General features: G+C 41.9%; 1 protein-coding gene across 1 annotated transcript in view; it reads left to right on the forward strand.

Moving 5' to 3' along the window:
• Window positions 1–7,036, forward strand: part of TFDP1 (transcription factor Dp-1) — a 123,177-nt gene extending 116,141 nt beyond the window's left edge. Inside the window, exons 11-12 of the mRNA XM_049856239.1 lie at window positions 1,314–1,392; window positions 5,607–7,036. Of these exons, the coding sequence (XP_049712196.1) occupies window positions 1,314–1,392; window positions 5,607–5,754 (227 nt within the window). The 3' untranslated portion in view covers window positions 5,755–7,036. The remainder of the gene's footprint in view (window positions 1–1,313; window positions 1,393–5,606) is intronic.
• The last annotated feature ends 6,207 nt before the right edge of the window (window positions 7,037–13,243 follow it).

A 13,243-nucleotide genomic window follows, 5' to 3' on the forward strand; every position in this document is an offset into this window, starting at 1 on the left:
GGCTCTGTAGACATGTCAGTGGTCTTAAAGTGGAATACGCAGCAGTCCTCTTTGGTGGCATTACCTGCTGGGGTTTATTGTGGTTTGAGAGTTCAAAGCAGTATTTTGTGGATTTCCCCATGTAGTTTCTATGATGAAGGTGTTAAGAAAAGTTCAGATTTTATCTTCCAGATTTTCTTCAACTGGGGACAAAATTGAAGTTCTTTGAGGAGTGTAACAGGCATGGTGATTCCCCCTCCTCCAGGTAGTCAGTTGGTCACCATAGCAAAGCAACCAAAAAAAAAAAGCCTTTAAAGGTTATGAAATATTCTGCTCCTGTAAGTGATTTCCTGCTTTGGAGTACGCATGCTAACGTAAAAGTGGGAGGCGTTTCTTTCTAGGAGCTTTTCTTTTGGTCCTGGGCTTTCATCCTGGGAGCTTCCTTAGCTGAGCTGTCAAGGTGCTGGCCGCAGGCTCAAAGGAGAGTGTCTTTATGAGAAACGTGCTGTCTCTTTTCTCACGTTTCTCCTGTTGCCCTAAGTTTGTGGTTTGCATTATTCCTGGAGAATCATTGCACTGGCACACGTCAGACAATTTGCCTTTGTAATTGGAGCTTTTCTAAACCTCCCTGGAACACATGAAAACCTGTCCTGAATTTTAATACCATCCAACGAAAACTAGTTCCTTCTCCATTTTTCAGTATCTGGCAACCCTCAGTGATCTGACTTCTTCATGGTACAATTTATACCCACTGCCTTTTGTCCTGTCCTTGGTGGGAATTAACCCACAGTCTGCTAGACCCATGGTCTCCAAAGTAGAGTACAGGTACCTAAGAGGGTATGTGGGATGATTCTTGGGAAGCAGGGGGAAAGATAACTTGTACGTGTATTATTTTTACCACATCCTTTGATTTCTGTGTTTTGTTTTATAATGTATGTGGTAATATTCGTACAGTAGCACAGGCATACAGTGTAAATAAATGCCATACATATTAAAGATTTCCGTGTCTTTTTAGAAAAAGACTGGTAGGAGATTGTGATTAAAAAAAAAAAAAGGACTGGAGACTACCACACTAGATGGGGACTGTAAGCTCCATGAGGGCAGGGACCGGGTCTGCTTTCCTTGGCTTTGCACAGCCTGGTACACAGTACACGTTCAGAGAACATCGCCTGAGTGAATCCTCTGACTCGTTCCTCGTGTGTTCAGAGTCTTCCTAAGTTTCCCCATTGCCATGTTGTTTCAGTATCCGTAACTTCAGCCTCCTGAGATTGCCTGCGCGCCTTGTGATATTTTTACATTGTGTGGAGTATGCTTTATTTTGTCTCTCTTTTCAGAAATGGCTCAGGGATCAATCAGCGGTGTATTTGTCACATCATCGGGTTCAACTTCAAATGGCACAAGGCTTTCTGCCAGGTAGCAGCAATTTATGGTTTTATGTAAGAGTGGGTAACGGAACCTGAGCTCTACCGCGTGTTGGGGCTGCAGCTCAGAGTAGTACCCCGAGGGCCGGAGTGCAGGGCTGGCGTGGTGGACACGGGTGGCTAGTTAGGGCAGGCTGTTGGTTGCCAGCGATTCTGTTTTTAACCTCTGCGGTTAGCGTGTCTACCGAGGCAGTGCGAATGTCTCACTTTACAGTCTGAAAGTTCCCTTGATGAATTCCCCAAATTATATAATAGCCTAAATTTCTTAGCTATTTAGAAATTGATTCATGCTGTAAATTCTCAACACTTTTCAGTAAGTGGTTTCTTAATTTTCCTCTCTTCCCCCAAATTCAGAGATTACTTCAGAAAATGCAGAATTTGAGACATTACACCGGTAGCTTGTCTTCCTGTGTGCAAAGTAGCTTTCTTTTTTTCTTTGTCGGTTAGTTTCTTCCCCCTATAAATTATAATATCTGTGTATTTAAAGAGTTAGCACACAGTAAGCCATCTCTGGGTGGCACAAACGGCTAAGACCTCGACCACTTGCCGAAAGATAGGCAGTTTGAACCCCCCCACAGGTGCCTTGAAAGACAGGTCTGACGATCTGCTTCTAAACGTCACAGCCTCGAAAACCCTGTGGAGCAGTTCTACTCTGCACACGTGGATTTGCCATGAGTTGGAATCAACGTGACAACAACAAGCACACAGTAAAATACAGGCAAAACAAAAACATACAAAAAATCCCCATTGCCATTGTGTCGATTCTGACTCATAACAACGGTGTAAGACAGAGTGAAACTGCCCCATAGGGTTGCCAAGGCTGTACATCTTTACAGAAGCAGACTGCCGCGTCTTTCTCCCATGGGGCAGCTGGTAGGTTCAAACCACCAGCCTTCTGGTTAGCAGCCAAGCAATTAACCACTGCACCACCAGGGCTCTTAAAGTAGGGGCAAACATTACTCCAAATCCCACTATTTAGGGATAGCTGTAAATGACATAATGGAATATTTCTTTCCAGTGTTTTTTTTTAAAACGTTAGTTGAGATCACAATGTGTATTACCTTTTTGCCTACTTTTTTAAAAATTTTAAATTTTTATCATATATATTTTTCTGTAATTAAAGGGGTTTTATTATTTAAATGAAAGTATATTTAATGCTTGGTCTAGCAATTCCACTTTTGGCAGTTCCCCCTAAGAAGACATTTCATATAAGAGCAGAATGATGTCATAGCTAGGTATTTGTCTTAGTGTTTTGAAGATAAATATAAAGTAATTTTAATTTCCTAAATATTAACAGAACAATACTTTATTAACTTTTATATTACATTGTATAATGTTACTTTATGTTCATCTTAAATATTAAAATATTAAACTTAATTTCTTAAGATATATTAGGAGCAATCTATAAGTCTAACAGAATAGGGATTGATTTAATAAATTATAATATGTACATACCTAAAACGGCATACTCTGCAGCCATTGAAGACGATGCTTTGGATTTATATTTGGCATAGACAGAGGCTGCAGGATATTACCATGTGAATCAAACAGGTGAAATGTGATTCATATAAAAGTAAATACAGGTAGTATAGCAGAGTGGTGAGCATGTGGGTTTTGGAGTCAGCTCTGGTTGGGAAGCCAGGCTCTTCAAGCTACAGTTCTCACCCCTAAAAAATGGGACTCATGCTTCACAGATTTGTTATAAGAATCGATGAGATGGTATGTGAATAACATGGCTGGTACAGTGGCTTGCATATAGTAAGCTTTTGATGACCATCAGCTGTCTTTGTTTTTAATTATAGATAACTATATATGTATGTATAGAAGTTAGCCTATAAAATGTTTAACACTGCTTATCCCAAGAGAGAGAATTTAGGTTTTTTTTTTTTTAAACTTCCATATTCATATAATTCTTCGTATTCAATTTTTCAGAGTGACCACATGTCAGTTTTATAATGAGGAACACAGGATAGCCATTACCACTTCAGAGAAAAACCAGTTTTAATAACATGAGATTATATCTCATGAAGGCACGACAATTTACTTAAGTGTTCCCGTTTGCATTGGACATTTAGGTGGTTTCCAGTTACAGGAAAAGTCGCCACAAGTAGCTTTTGGCTAAATTTTTTTTACCGTTTTTGATTTGTTTTGCTGGGCTAGATTTCCCAGATGTTGAATTACTCTGTCAAAATGCGTAACATTTCATAGTTTTTATTGCACAGTATGAATAAATACCAAGTAAAATGTATTAAAACATAGGCATATGGCTTTATGTTCATAGAAGAATTTTTGACGTTAGAATACATTGTCAATCTCCGGCCTGTGCGAAGCTTTGTGGTGCAGTCAGCCCTTTAGGGTTCCTGGGATGTATTGCCTAGTTAAAGCAACTCTGTTGACTTAATCATTCCATGCCTTTTAAAACTCACTCTTTCTCAGATAGTTTAGTGGCCGCATTCCCAATACAGTGCTGATGCTTTCCTGTGCTGGTAGATTGGAAAGAGTTTAGGTGTTTAGAGACCAGTCTTGCTCATTTTGTGAAAAATAGTTAAAGGCACACAAGTTGGAACTGCAGAGGATGAGGTAGACTGTATTCGAGACTTCTCTTGGGGGTAAATATCTTAGCATTTTTGTTTAATTTCAGTATGTGTTTTCTTCAGCTGTCAATAATCTGTTTCAATGATCTGTGTCTAAGTTTAAATTCCAAGTGGACATGCCCTCAGTGCGTGGCATTTCTTGGAATGCCTTTTCTTGCTCTTCGACTCAAATGCTAAGAAAATCCGAATTGCTTTTGATGATAACCTAAGCAAATTATAATTCATAGTGGAAATGGTGTCTGTCCCATTCCCCCTTCCATTATTACTATCAGTGATCACTTGTTGATTCTATGAGATAATAATGAAACTTCACAGGTACCCAAGTCACCTTGGTAGTCCCCGCTGTTGTGATGGATAAATCAACGGTCTTTTACCAGGATTTCTCAATGTTGACACTGTTGACATTGGGGCTGGATATATCTTTGTTATTGGGAGCCATCCAATGCCTTATGGGATGTTTAGCAGTATCCTTTTCTTCCGATGCCAGTAGCATCCACCATCCCCAGTTGTGACAACCAAAAATGTCTCCAGACACTGCCAGATATCCCCTGGGGTTGAGAAGTACTGTTTTAGGCTAAGACTCAACAGAAGCATATTAAAAGCTTAGGTAGGTTCTAGAAACCCTACCCAAGGACCAGTTGACTGGGAGGGCCTGGTTGGTGGACAGGGTTCATTCTGCATCTGCCTTTCTGCATGCCCCCACCAGCACTTCTGTGGGGGCACCTCCTGCCCCTTTCTCCCTGTCAAAGGCCAGCTACACTGATTTTCAGCAAACACTTTCACAAATACAAAGCTCTTGGGTCCTTTGAGCTGTTTCTCAAAGTGCAGACTACAGAATACTTGGATCTAAGAATCACCCGAGGGCCTGTTAAAGCTGCAGGGTCTGGGTTCTGCACCAGATACACCAAAAGAACTTGGAGGGCAGGGCCTGGGAACCAGCATTTAAACAAACACATAAATAAGAGCCCCGGGCAGCTTTTCCACACCCTACAGTCTGGGAAGTAGTACTGTAGGGCATGTCACAGTCTCCCTACTGCTCCCGCAGCCAGTCAGTCATCCTTTTCTGCAGAGAGCCCTGGTGGTGCAGTGGTTAAGCGCTCGGCTGCTAACCGAAAGCTTGGGGGTTCGAACTCACCAGCTACTCTGCAGGGAGAAAGATGTGACAGTCTGCTTCTGAAAGATTACAGCCATGGAAACCCTATGGGGTAGTTCTACTCTGCCTGTAGGGTCACTATGAGTTGGAATCGACTCGACGACAGTGGGTCCCAAAGATTCAACAGCTTATAACTGCAAGTCTAGGAAGAAGGATCTCATGTTTTCTTAAGCTTGTGCACTTTCGGGTTTTGTTTCTGATGTAATAATAAATGGGGGAGGGGGGGATTGTGACCATTATCATTATTTTAGTTGTTAGGTATTCAAGAAAAGGGAAAAAAAAAAAGAATGAAAACTAATAATAAAGTGTTGAGATTCTGTGTTGTACGTACTTTAAAAATTTTCCATTTGTATTTATGTAATTGGAGGGCAAAAAACAAACCTCATTCGAAGTGAGGCCTTAGGTAAGGGAGGAAGAAGTAGACCGCGGCCCTTCACTGACCACGTCTTCTTCTTGCAGTGACTTGACCAATGGAGCGGATGGGATGTTGGCCACGAGCTCCAATGGCTCTCAGTACAGTGGCTCCAGGGTGGAGACGCCTGTGTCTTACGTTGGGGAAGACGACGACGACGACGATGACTTTAATGAAAATGACGATGAAGACTGATCTTCATGGGTCGTAGATTTCCCTTCTCCCCTTCAGGTTCAGCTTCAGGAAAAAAAAATGTTTAGGGAAGAGAAACGTTTTTTTTTGTTTTTTTTTTTAAATGTGGGTTTTTCTGTTTCTTTTTGGCCTTCCCCCAAGAAGATATTGGTAAGCTATTGAATTTAGATACGCACCTCCAATAAGCAAGCAAGGATTGTTTTTAGTAGGATTTTTTTCAATGTGGTGTGGATGTGTGTTTCGATACCAGTGTGCTGACGGAGAATCTTTATTTACTCCCTAGGATTTTGCGTTTTTGTTTTCTTTTTTTTTTTTAATTCAGAGTTGTTTTTTGTTTTTGGTTACTCTTTTTTTGGCCCCTTGACAATTCTTGCTGAGTTTGCTGAAGAAATTGTACTTCGTCCACATCAATGAAAATAAAATGCTGTCCTTTTGTGGAAAATGGTACACTGAATAGCCGTTTATTTGCAGTGTGTTTTGAATGGTGCCACTAACTGACGGATAGCAAGATTACGTCATGAGTTTTTATTTTGTTAAATCATGCAGTGTTCAAAGAAGAGCCAAGCAGAATAGCAAAGCTCTACTTTTTAAAAAGAAATAATATTAAGCGCCATAAATTTTATTATGACTTTATTTTCCCTTAAATTATATTGACTTGTGATTCCATTGAGTTTGTATATTTCCCCCCCGACCCCCTTTTTTTGGGCTCTGTGTTGCAGCATTCAAATTACAAAGTCTTTTGTTGTTGTTGTTTTTTGTTTTGTTTGGTAAAAGTTTACTGCCATGCTGGTGCAGCTGTGTAAACTATCTTGAAGGCTTGGAATGGTTTATTGTTGATGGTGAAATTTGCCTGATTTCTTACAGGCAGAGTTTGGAAACTTTTTATTATATAGTTGTTTACATACTTATAAGTCTATCATTTAAAGACATGTACTGAAACAAATGTTGGATTTGTTTCAAAAGCATCTTCCTGTAATCTATTATAAAGTTGAAATTAAATATAGAGAATGTTTTAACAGTTTTTTAACTCAAAATTTGTCAATCATTTTTAATAGTTCTTTTTTTATAAAAAGAAAAAGGAATTTCGGAACAGGCAGTAGTCTCTTTTAAAATCTATTCACGATACCATTAACTGCACAGTTGCTGTTAGCTGCCTGTTCTCAAGCGATAGTCTTTCTATTGAAACACAAATAAACTTTTCTGTAATATTTTATGGAATATAAAGAGACTTTAATTGTTTGACTTGTTTAACTTGGCACTGTTAGTTTTTATTAATAAAACGCGCATGGGCATTTTAAACAAGTTCTGTGTTTCTCTAATTCAGGATTATTATCTAGAAATTCTTGTATTTTTAGCCTTGCTTTACAGTTGAGTGAAATAGTAGGTTGTCAGGGCCAGTTGTGTGCTGGTTATTCATTTCGTTGGCGTATAATTTCTTCTACTGTCCCAAGTCCCCTTGAAGAGGTGCTCTCCTCCTGGCCAGTGGGACTCTGATTGCTTGTTCTGGAGTTCTCCTGAGCGTTGGTGCAGAGACGGGAGAACCAGGGTACCCTCTCCAGCCTGTGGAAAGCTGAGGGGAGAAGAAGATTGTGGCATGTACAGGGCAAAGGGACGCTTCCTTTTCAGGGAGGAGAAGTTTGTCCCTTGACTTTTTCCTGAACTCTAAAAGTTGAGACAGTTTGTATTTTGACTTTCAGAAAAAGAACAGGATTGGAAAGTGTGGAGGGAGAATTCAGCATTTTATTTGAGTTGGGTAAATAAATCACTGAATGTTTAAAGGAAAGATTGCACAGGCTTCATAAAAGAGTCGGTTGTTTAGAAGAAGGAAGTGGAAACTAGTCCTTAATTTTTTTTTCCCCTAATCTTGAGTTACTTTAAATACCTGGAGGGTGGTGGTGGTTGGTGTGTGCCGTGAGTCGACTCCAACTCATAGCAGCCCTGTAGAGCTGCCCCATTGGGTTTTCTAGGCTGTAATTTTTACAGGGGCAGATCGCCAGGTCTTTCTCCCCATGGAGCTGCTGGTAGGTCTGAACTGCTGACCTTTCAGTTAGCAGCTGGGTTACAGGTTGCTGTTGCTAGCTGCCATGGAATCGGGCCCTGACTCACAGCAACCCCCTGCACAACGGAATCAGACCATTAGAATCCGTAAGGTTTCATTGGCTGATTTTTCAGAAGTAGACTGCCAGGCCTTCCTTCCTGGCCCGTCTTAGTCTGGAAGTGCCACTGAAACCTGTTTGGCACCATAGCAACATGCTAGCCTCTGGTTATGGGATAAACATTGTTATTTTGGCTTTGGTGGAGCACTTTGTCGCAGTGTGTTAAGTGTTGGGTGTGCAATGCTGAGTTTGTGGGTCTGGTGGGAGGTCTTGGTGGAGGTGGCCTGCATGTCTGGAACCCGGAGGAGAGGCCTGGCAGAGATACCTATTCAGGGGTGAGAAGTGGTGGTTAGGTTGTTGGGAGACAATGTGTTTGCTGTGGGGAGAGAAGGGCGGGATGCTGGTGGAGGAGACGGGAACACAAAGACAGAGGTGGGGAGCAAAGCCCATGGGGTCAGGGAAGGCCTGGGAAGAAGAGGCTGTGTGGGAAGGGTGTGAGTGTCAGGTCCCCCAGAGAGCTTAGACAGGGCCGTAGACCCCTCCTGAGATCCTCAGGTTAGGACCTTGTCGGCCACCGTAACAGTTTCTGTGGTGAGTGGTGGGCGAAGCCAGTTTTGGTGGGTTGAGAAATCACTGGAAAGTGAGATAATGCACAGACTACTTTGAGAAAGCTTAGCTTTGAAAGTCCAGAGGAAGCAGGGACTCAGGCCTGGGGGGACTTTGTGTGTTTACGAGGCGTTTTCCAGCTCTGGGGAAGGAGACAGTGGGAGGGCAGAGATGGAAAGAATCTGGGACACGGGGAGGGAGGATCCCCAACTGCAGGGCCAGATCTTCCAAGAGATAGGAGGGGTAAAGAAAAGGAAAGAGTTCATTTTTATTTCCTCTGGGAAGTAGGAGGAGGGAATCTCCCGGGAATGAGAAGTAGACAGGAAAGCAGATTTCAAGTTTATTAATATTGGTACTAGTTAATAACTGGCAGAATACTTGGGAGTTGTCCATCTTATCCCACCTGCTTTTCCCAGTTGATAACTGCAGGTGCTGTTGGCGGCTAGCTTCTGATCACTGATATCTTCCTGGGTTTTCATGCTTCACACATCTGTGTGTATGCTTAATGAAATTATATGGCGGCACCAACTATTCAGAAATCTGGTTTATACTGAGGTCGTATCAGAAGTAACAGCAGTTCAGGAACTGTTTAAGAAACAACTTTCCACACACATAACACGCAGGAGAAAGGGGAAAATGGGAAAAAAGAAAATGTGACAATTTCATTTATTTGGTTTTGAAATGTCGTGTGGTGGGGGAGGACTTTGGAACATCGGTGTGCCTCTGTACCCCACCACCACCTCCTCACATGCACTTGAAAAGCCTTCACAGTGTGGCGGGTGAAGCCTGGGCATCCCAGGAGACTGGGGGCTAAGAGCGGGCCCGACCGCTCTCCTCAGCAAGACTGCCCTTCTGGGCCGGCATCCACACCTATTCCCTGGTCCCTGTCCTTATTAGTGCTCATCTAATGGCGATCTTTTGAAAAACCGGTCTGAGTAGTCTGTAACCTAAGGGTGAGATGTATGTTTTGAAAGGCTTAGCTTTATAAGGGTTAAAGTATTAAAGATAAGTGAATACTTCTAAAAACATGAAAGCTTTTGGATATATTTGGATCAGAGTGTTGATTTTGTGTTGCGTTAATACTACAATAACAATAATAAAACAAACCCGTTGCGGTCGAGTCGATTCTGACTCATAGCGACCCTATAGGACAGAGTAGAATTCCTCCATAGAGTTTCCAAGGAGGGCCTGGTGAATGTGAACTGCCAACTTTTTGGTTAGCATAGCAGCTGTAGCTCTTATCCTCTATGCCACCAAGGTTTCCAACAATTAATAGATGACATTTATTTGAGTACCTGCTTTGTGCCTGGCACTGTGCTTAGTAATTTATATATATATATATATATATATATATATATATATATATATGCATAATTTAATCTTACAGCACCCTAAAAATTAGGTACAAGCGAAGAAGCAGAGGCTCAGAGATAAATCACTTAGCTGGGAAGAAGAGCAAGACTTGAACCCAGGACTCGGACTTGAAAAATCGTGCTCTTGTACCACCTCCCAAAGAGGTTTGGATTGATCCCTTTCTAAGATGTATTCTCAAATTACCCCAGATTTTCAAGAATTTGTAGTTGCAGAATTTCTTTCAGGGCAAGTTTAATGATTTTGTGTTGCAGTGCCCTCAGGCATGTGGGGAGGGAAGGGATGGGCAAAGGTGGAACCAACAGCCTTACAAACTTTGTTGTAACTAAGATTTTTTTTGTTTTTTTAAAGAGATCAGCTACCATCCACTGTTAACATAATTTCATTTAATCTTTCTTTTCCAAGAAAGGACAGTCTGTTAAAGAGCCTGAGTTTTTAGCCTTTCTGAGTCTCAGTTTCCTTATCTGTGAAATGAGTATAATAGTACCTACGTCCTAGGGTAGTGAGGACTAAAGGGGACAATCTATGCAAGGTGCTTAGTACCAGGTTAGCTATTATTGTCCTACCCCCCACCCACCCAGCCCCCATCTCTGAGTTCTCCCTGGAGCTCCCATTAATCCTCATGGCTTGGGCTATCATTTCTGAGGTGACATGTCCAGCCCTATTCGCTCTACTGCTTCCAGTCCCACATTTCATCCTGTTGGAGGATGCATCCATTTGAGCGTTCTGTTGTCCTCTCAGTTTTTATAACTGAGTTTCTTATTCCTGTTTACAATGCAACTCTTTTCTTCTTCTTCTGAGTCAAAACTTTCTTTCCTTGTTTAGTTTCTCTCCTGTCCTTATTCTCCAACTTCACCGAGCCAGCAAATTCAGACGGTCGCTCCTTGCTCATGGAGCCACTACCCTGGGTCAGCCTGAACCTCTTTCCTCCTGGTTTCTGGTAACAATTTCCTTTCATTTCATCTTGCACACCACTTTCAGACGAATTTGAAAATAACTTTTATTCTGTTTCTGGGCTTGCCAAAAGGAGAGTCTTCAGTGACTGTCTTAGTCATCTAGTGCTGCTATAACAGAAATACCACAAGTGGATGGCTTTAACAAAGAGAAATTTCTTTCACAGTAAAGTAGGCTGAAAGTCCAAATTCAGGGCATCAGCTCCAGGGGAAGGCTTTCTGTCCCTGTCGGCCTTCTCATCAATTTTCCCCCAGACTAGGAGCTTCTCCGCACAGGGTCCTCGGGTCTAAAGGACACGCTTTGCTCTTGGCACTGCTTTCTTGTTGGTATGAGGTCCCCCACTCTCTGCTTGCTTCCTTTTTCTTTTATCTCTTGTAAGATAAAAGGTGGTGCAAGCCACACCCCAGGGAAACTCCCTTCACATTGGGTCAGGGATGTGACCTGAGTAAGGGTGTTATGTCCCACCCTAATCCTCTTTAACCACGAAACAAAAAACCAAACCTGCTGCTATAGCAACCCTATAGGACAGGGTAGAACTGCCCCATAGAGTTTCCAAGGAGCACCTGGTGGATTTAAACTGCCGACCTCTTGGTTAGCAGCCGTAGCACTTAACCACTACGCCACCAGGGTTTCGTCTTTAACCACAGCAGAGATGATGACTTATAACACATAGGAAAATCACATAATGGAGGGCAGTCACACAATACTGGGAATCCTGCCTAACCAAGTGTACACGTATTTTGGGGGAAAACAATTCAATCCACGACAGTGACTATCTCCAAACAGCTACCTGTCCTTTAAAACCTTAACTGGCCAAAGCAATGCGGTTACCTGGAAGTTTATTGGAAATGCAGAATCGGGCCCCCACTTAGGCCTGCCTAATCGGAACCTGCATTTAACAAGATCGCCAGGGGCTTCGCGTGCACATTGAAATGTGAAGTGCACTGCTCTGAGGAGTTGTGATCGCCGTGGTAATTATTGTGCATAGTACTAATTTGGTGCTTGTCAGTTATTGCTGATATTGTCAGACAGCTAGTCATAGGGTTATTATGTTCTTCCCTGCCTTATTCCAAATTCCTGTGTGTGCTGGAAACTATTCTCAATTGTCTTTTTCCCTTTACTGCATACGGTAGACCCTGGTGGCGTAGTGGTTAAGTGCTACGGCTGCTAACCAAAAAGGTCAGCAGTTCAGATCCACCAGGCACTGCTTGGAAACTCTATGGGGCAGTTCAACTCTGCCCTATAAGGTCGCTATGAGTCGACTCGACAGCAGTGGGTTTGGTTTTGTTTGGTATACAGGAGTGGTCTCTGAAGGCGCTGCACCAGAACAAACCACTGGGGCCTGGAGAAAAATGTGAGACTTTCAATTTATATCTCTTTTAAAAATGCTTTTGGTGTGTTTTATAAAGTACCAAATATGTTAGCATAATAATGTAGCTGTATAATAAAAACAAACATGCACGTTGCTGTGTTGCCTCAACATTTCTTTATTTACAGGGGAAAGCGATGAAAAATGCTTGCTACAATGCTTCACATAGTATGTTGTTAGGTGCTGTCCCTCCTGAGCCATCCTCACAATCCTGCGTTTGAGTCAGTCGTCATATCCATAGTACAGTTGTCCAATAAATTAATTCAGTTAACCTTACAAAATATTTGAGGGTTTTTTTTTTTTTTTTCATTTCTCCAGATACTTTGCTTTTAATCAGATTTCTCTGTTAATAGGCTTCTGAGCTAGTTTGCCACCACCTGCTTGGTGTATTATAGGTTGATGGGTTTTCATATGCCAATCAATTGTATGTAAGTTTGTATGTGGCTTTGTTGGAGTAACATTGAACTTGACAGTTGTATGAGATTTAGGAGAACATGTGGGCCTCACCCAGTTGTTTGGGTAAAAAGCAAGTGATGTTTGGTGAGAACAGGTTTGTTTGGACAGAATGGAATTGCAGGCTTCCACACCTTTAATGTCAGAGGAGAGAGTTGGGGTTTAAGCTTGTGCTTAGTGAAAGGAAGGATGAACTAGTAATTTTCATTATATTTGATTTTTTAAATTCTGTCAAGTTGATGATATCTTCATATCATACTTAATTTTCTCCTGAAATCATTCTTCGCTGTACTTGTCAGTGGGGCCCTGGTGGCACAGTGGTTAAGAGCTCAGCTGCTGACCAAAAGGTCAGCAGTTGGAATCCACCAGCCACTTCTTGGAAACCCTGCCCTGTGCTGTAGAGTCACTGTGAGTCTGAATCAACTCGATGGCAATGGGCTTGGGCTATTATTATTATTTTGGTACTTGTCGGTATAAGTAAATGTTCTTATTTGACAACTCCCACGCCGACATTTTTGTGGTGATTTTCCTGTCCTGTGACGGAAACTTTAAAAAGAAGCTTTTTAAGGGAAGTGTTTAATTTCTAGTTAGTTCTGTCTCCATATCAGAAAAGACATGACTTTTTGTGTGTGTGTAGAATAAG

This window comes from Elephas maximus, chromosome 17, assembly GCF_024166365.1.
Source record: "Elephas maximus indicus isolate mEleMax1 chromosome 17, mEleMax1 primary haplotype, whole genome shotgun sequence".
Classification (NCBI taxonomy): Eukaryota; Metazoa; Chordata; class Mammalia; order Proboscidea; family Elephantidae; genus Elephas; species Elephas maximus.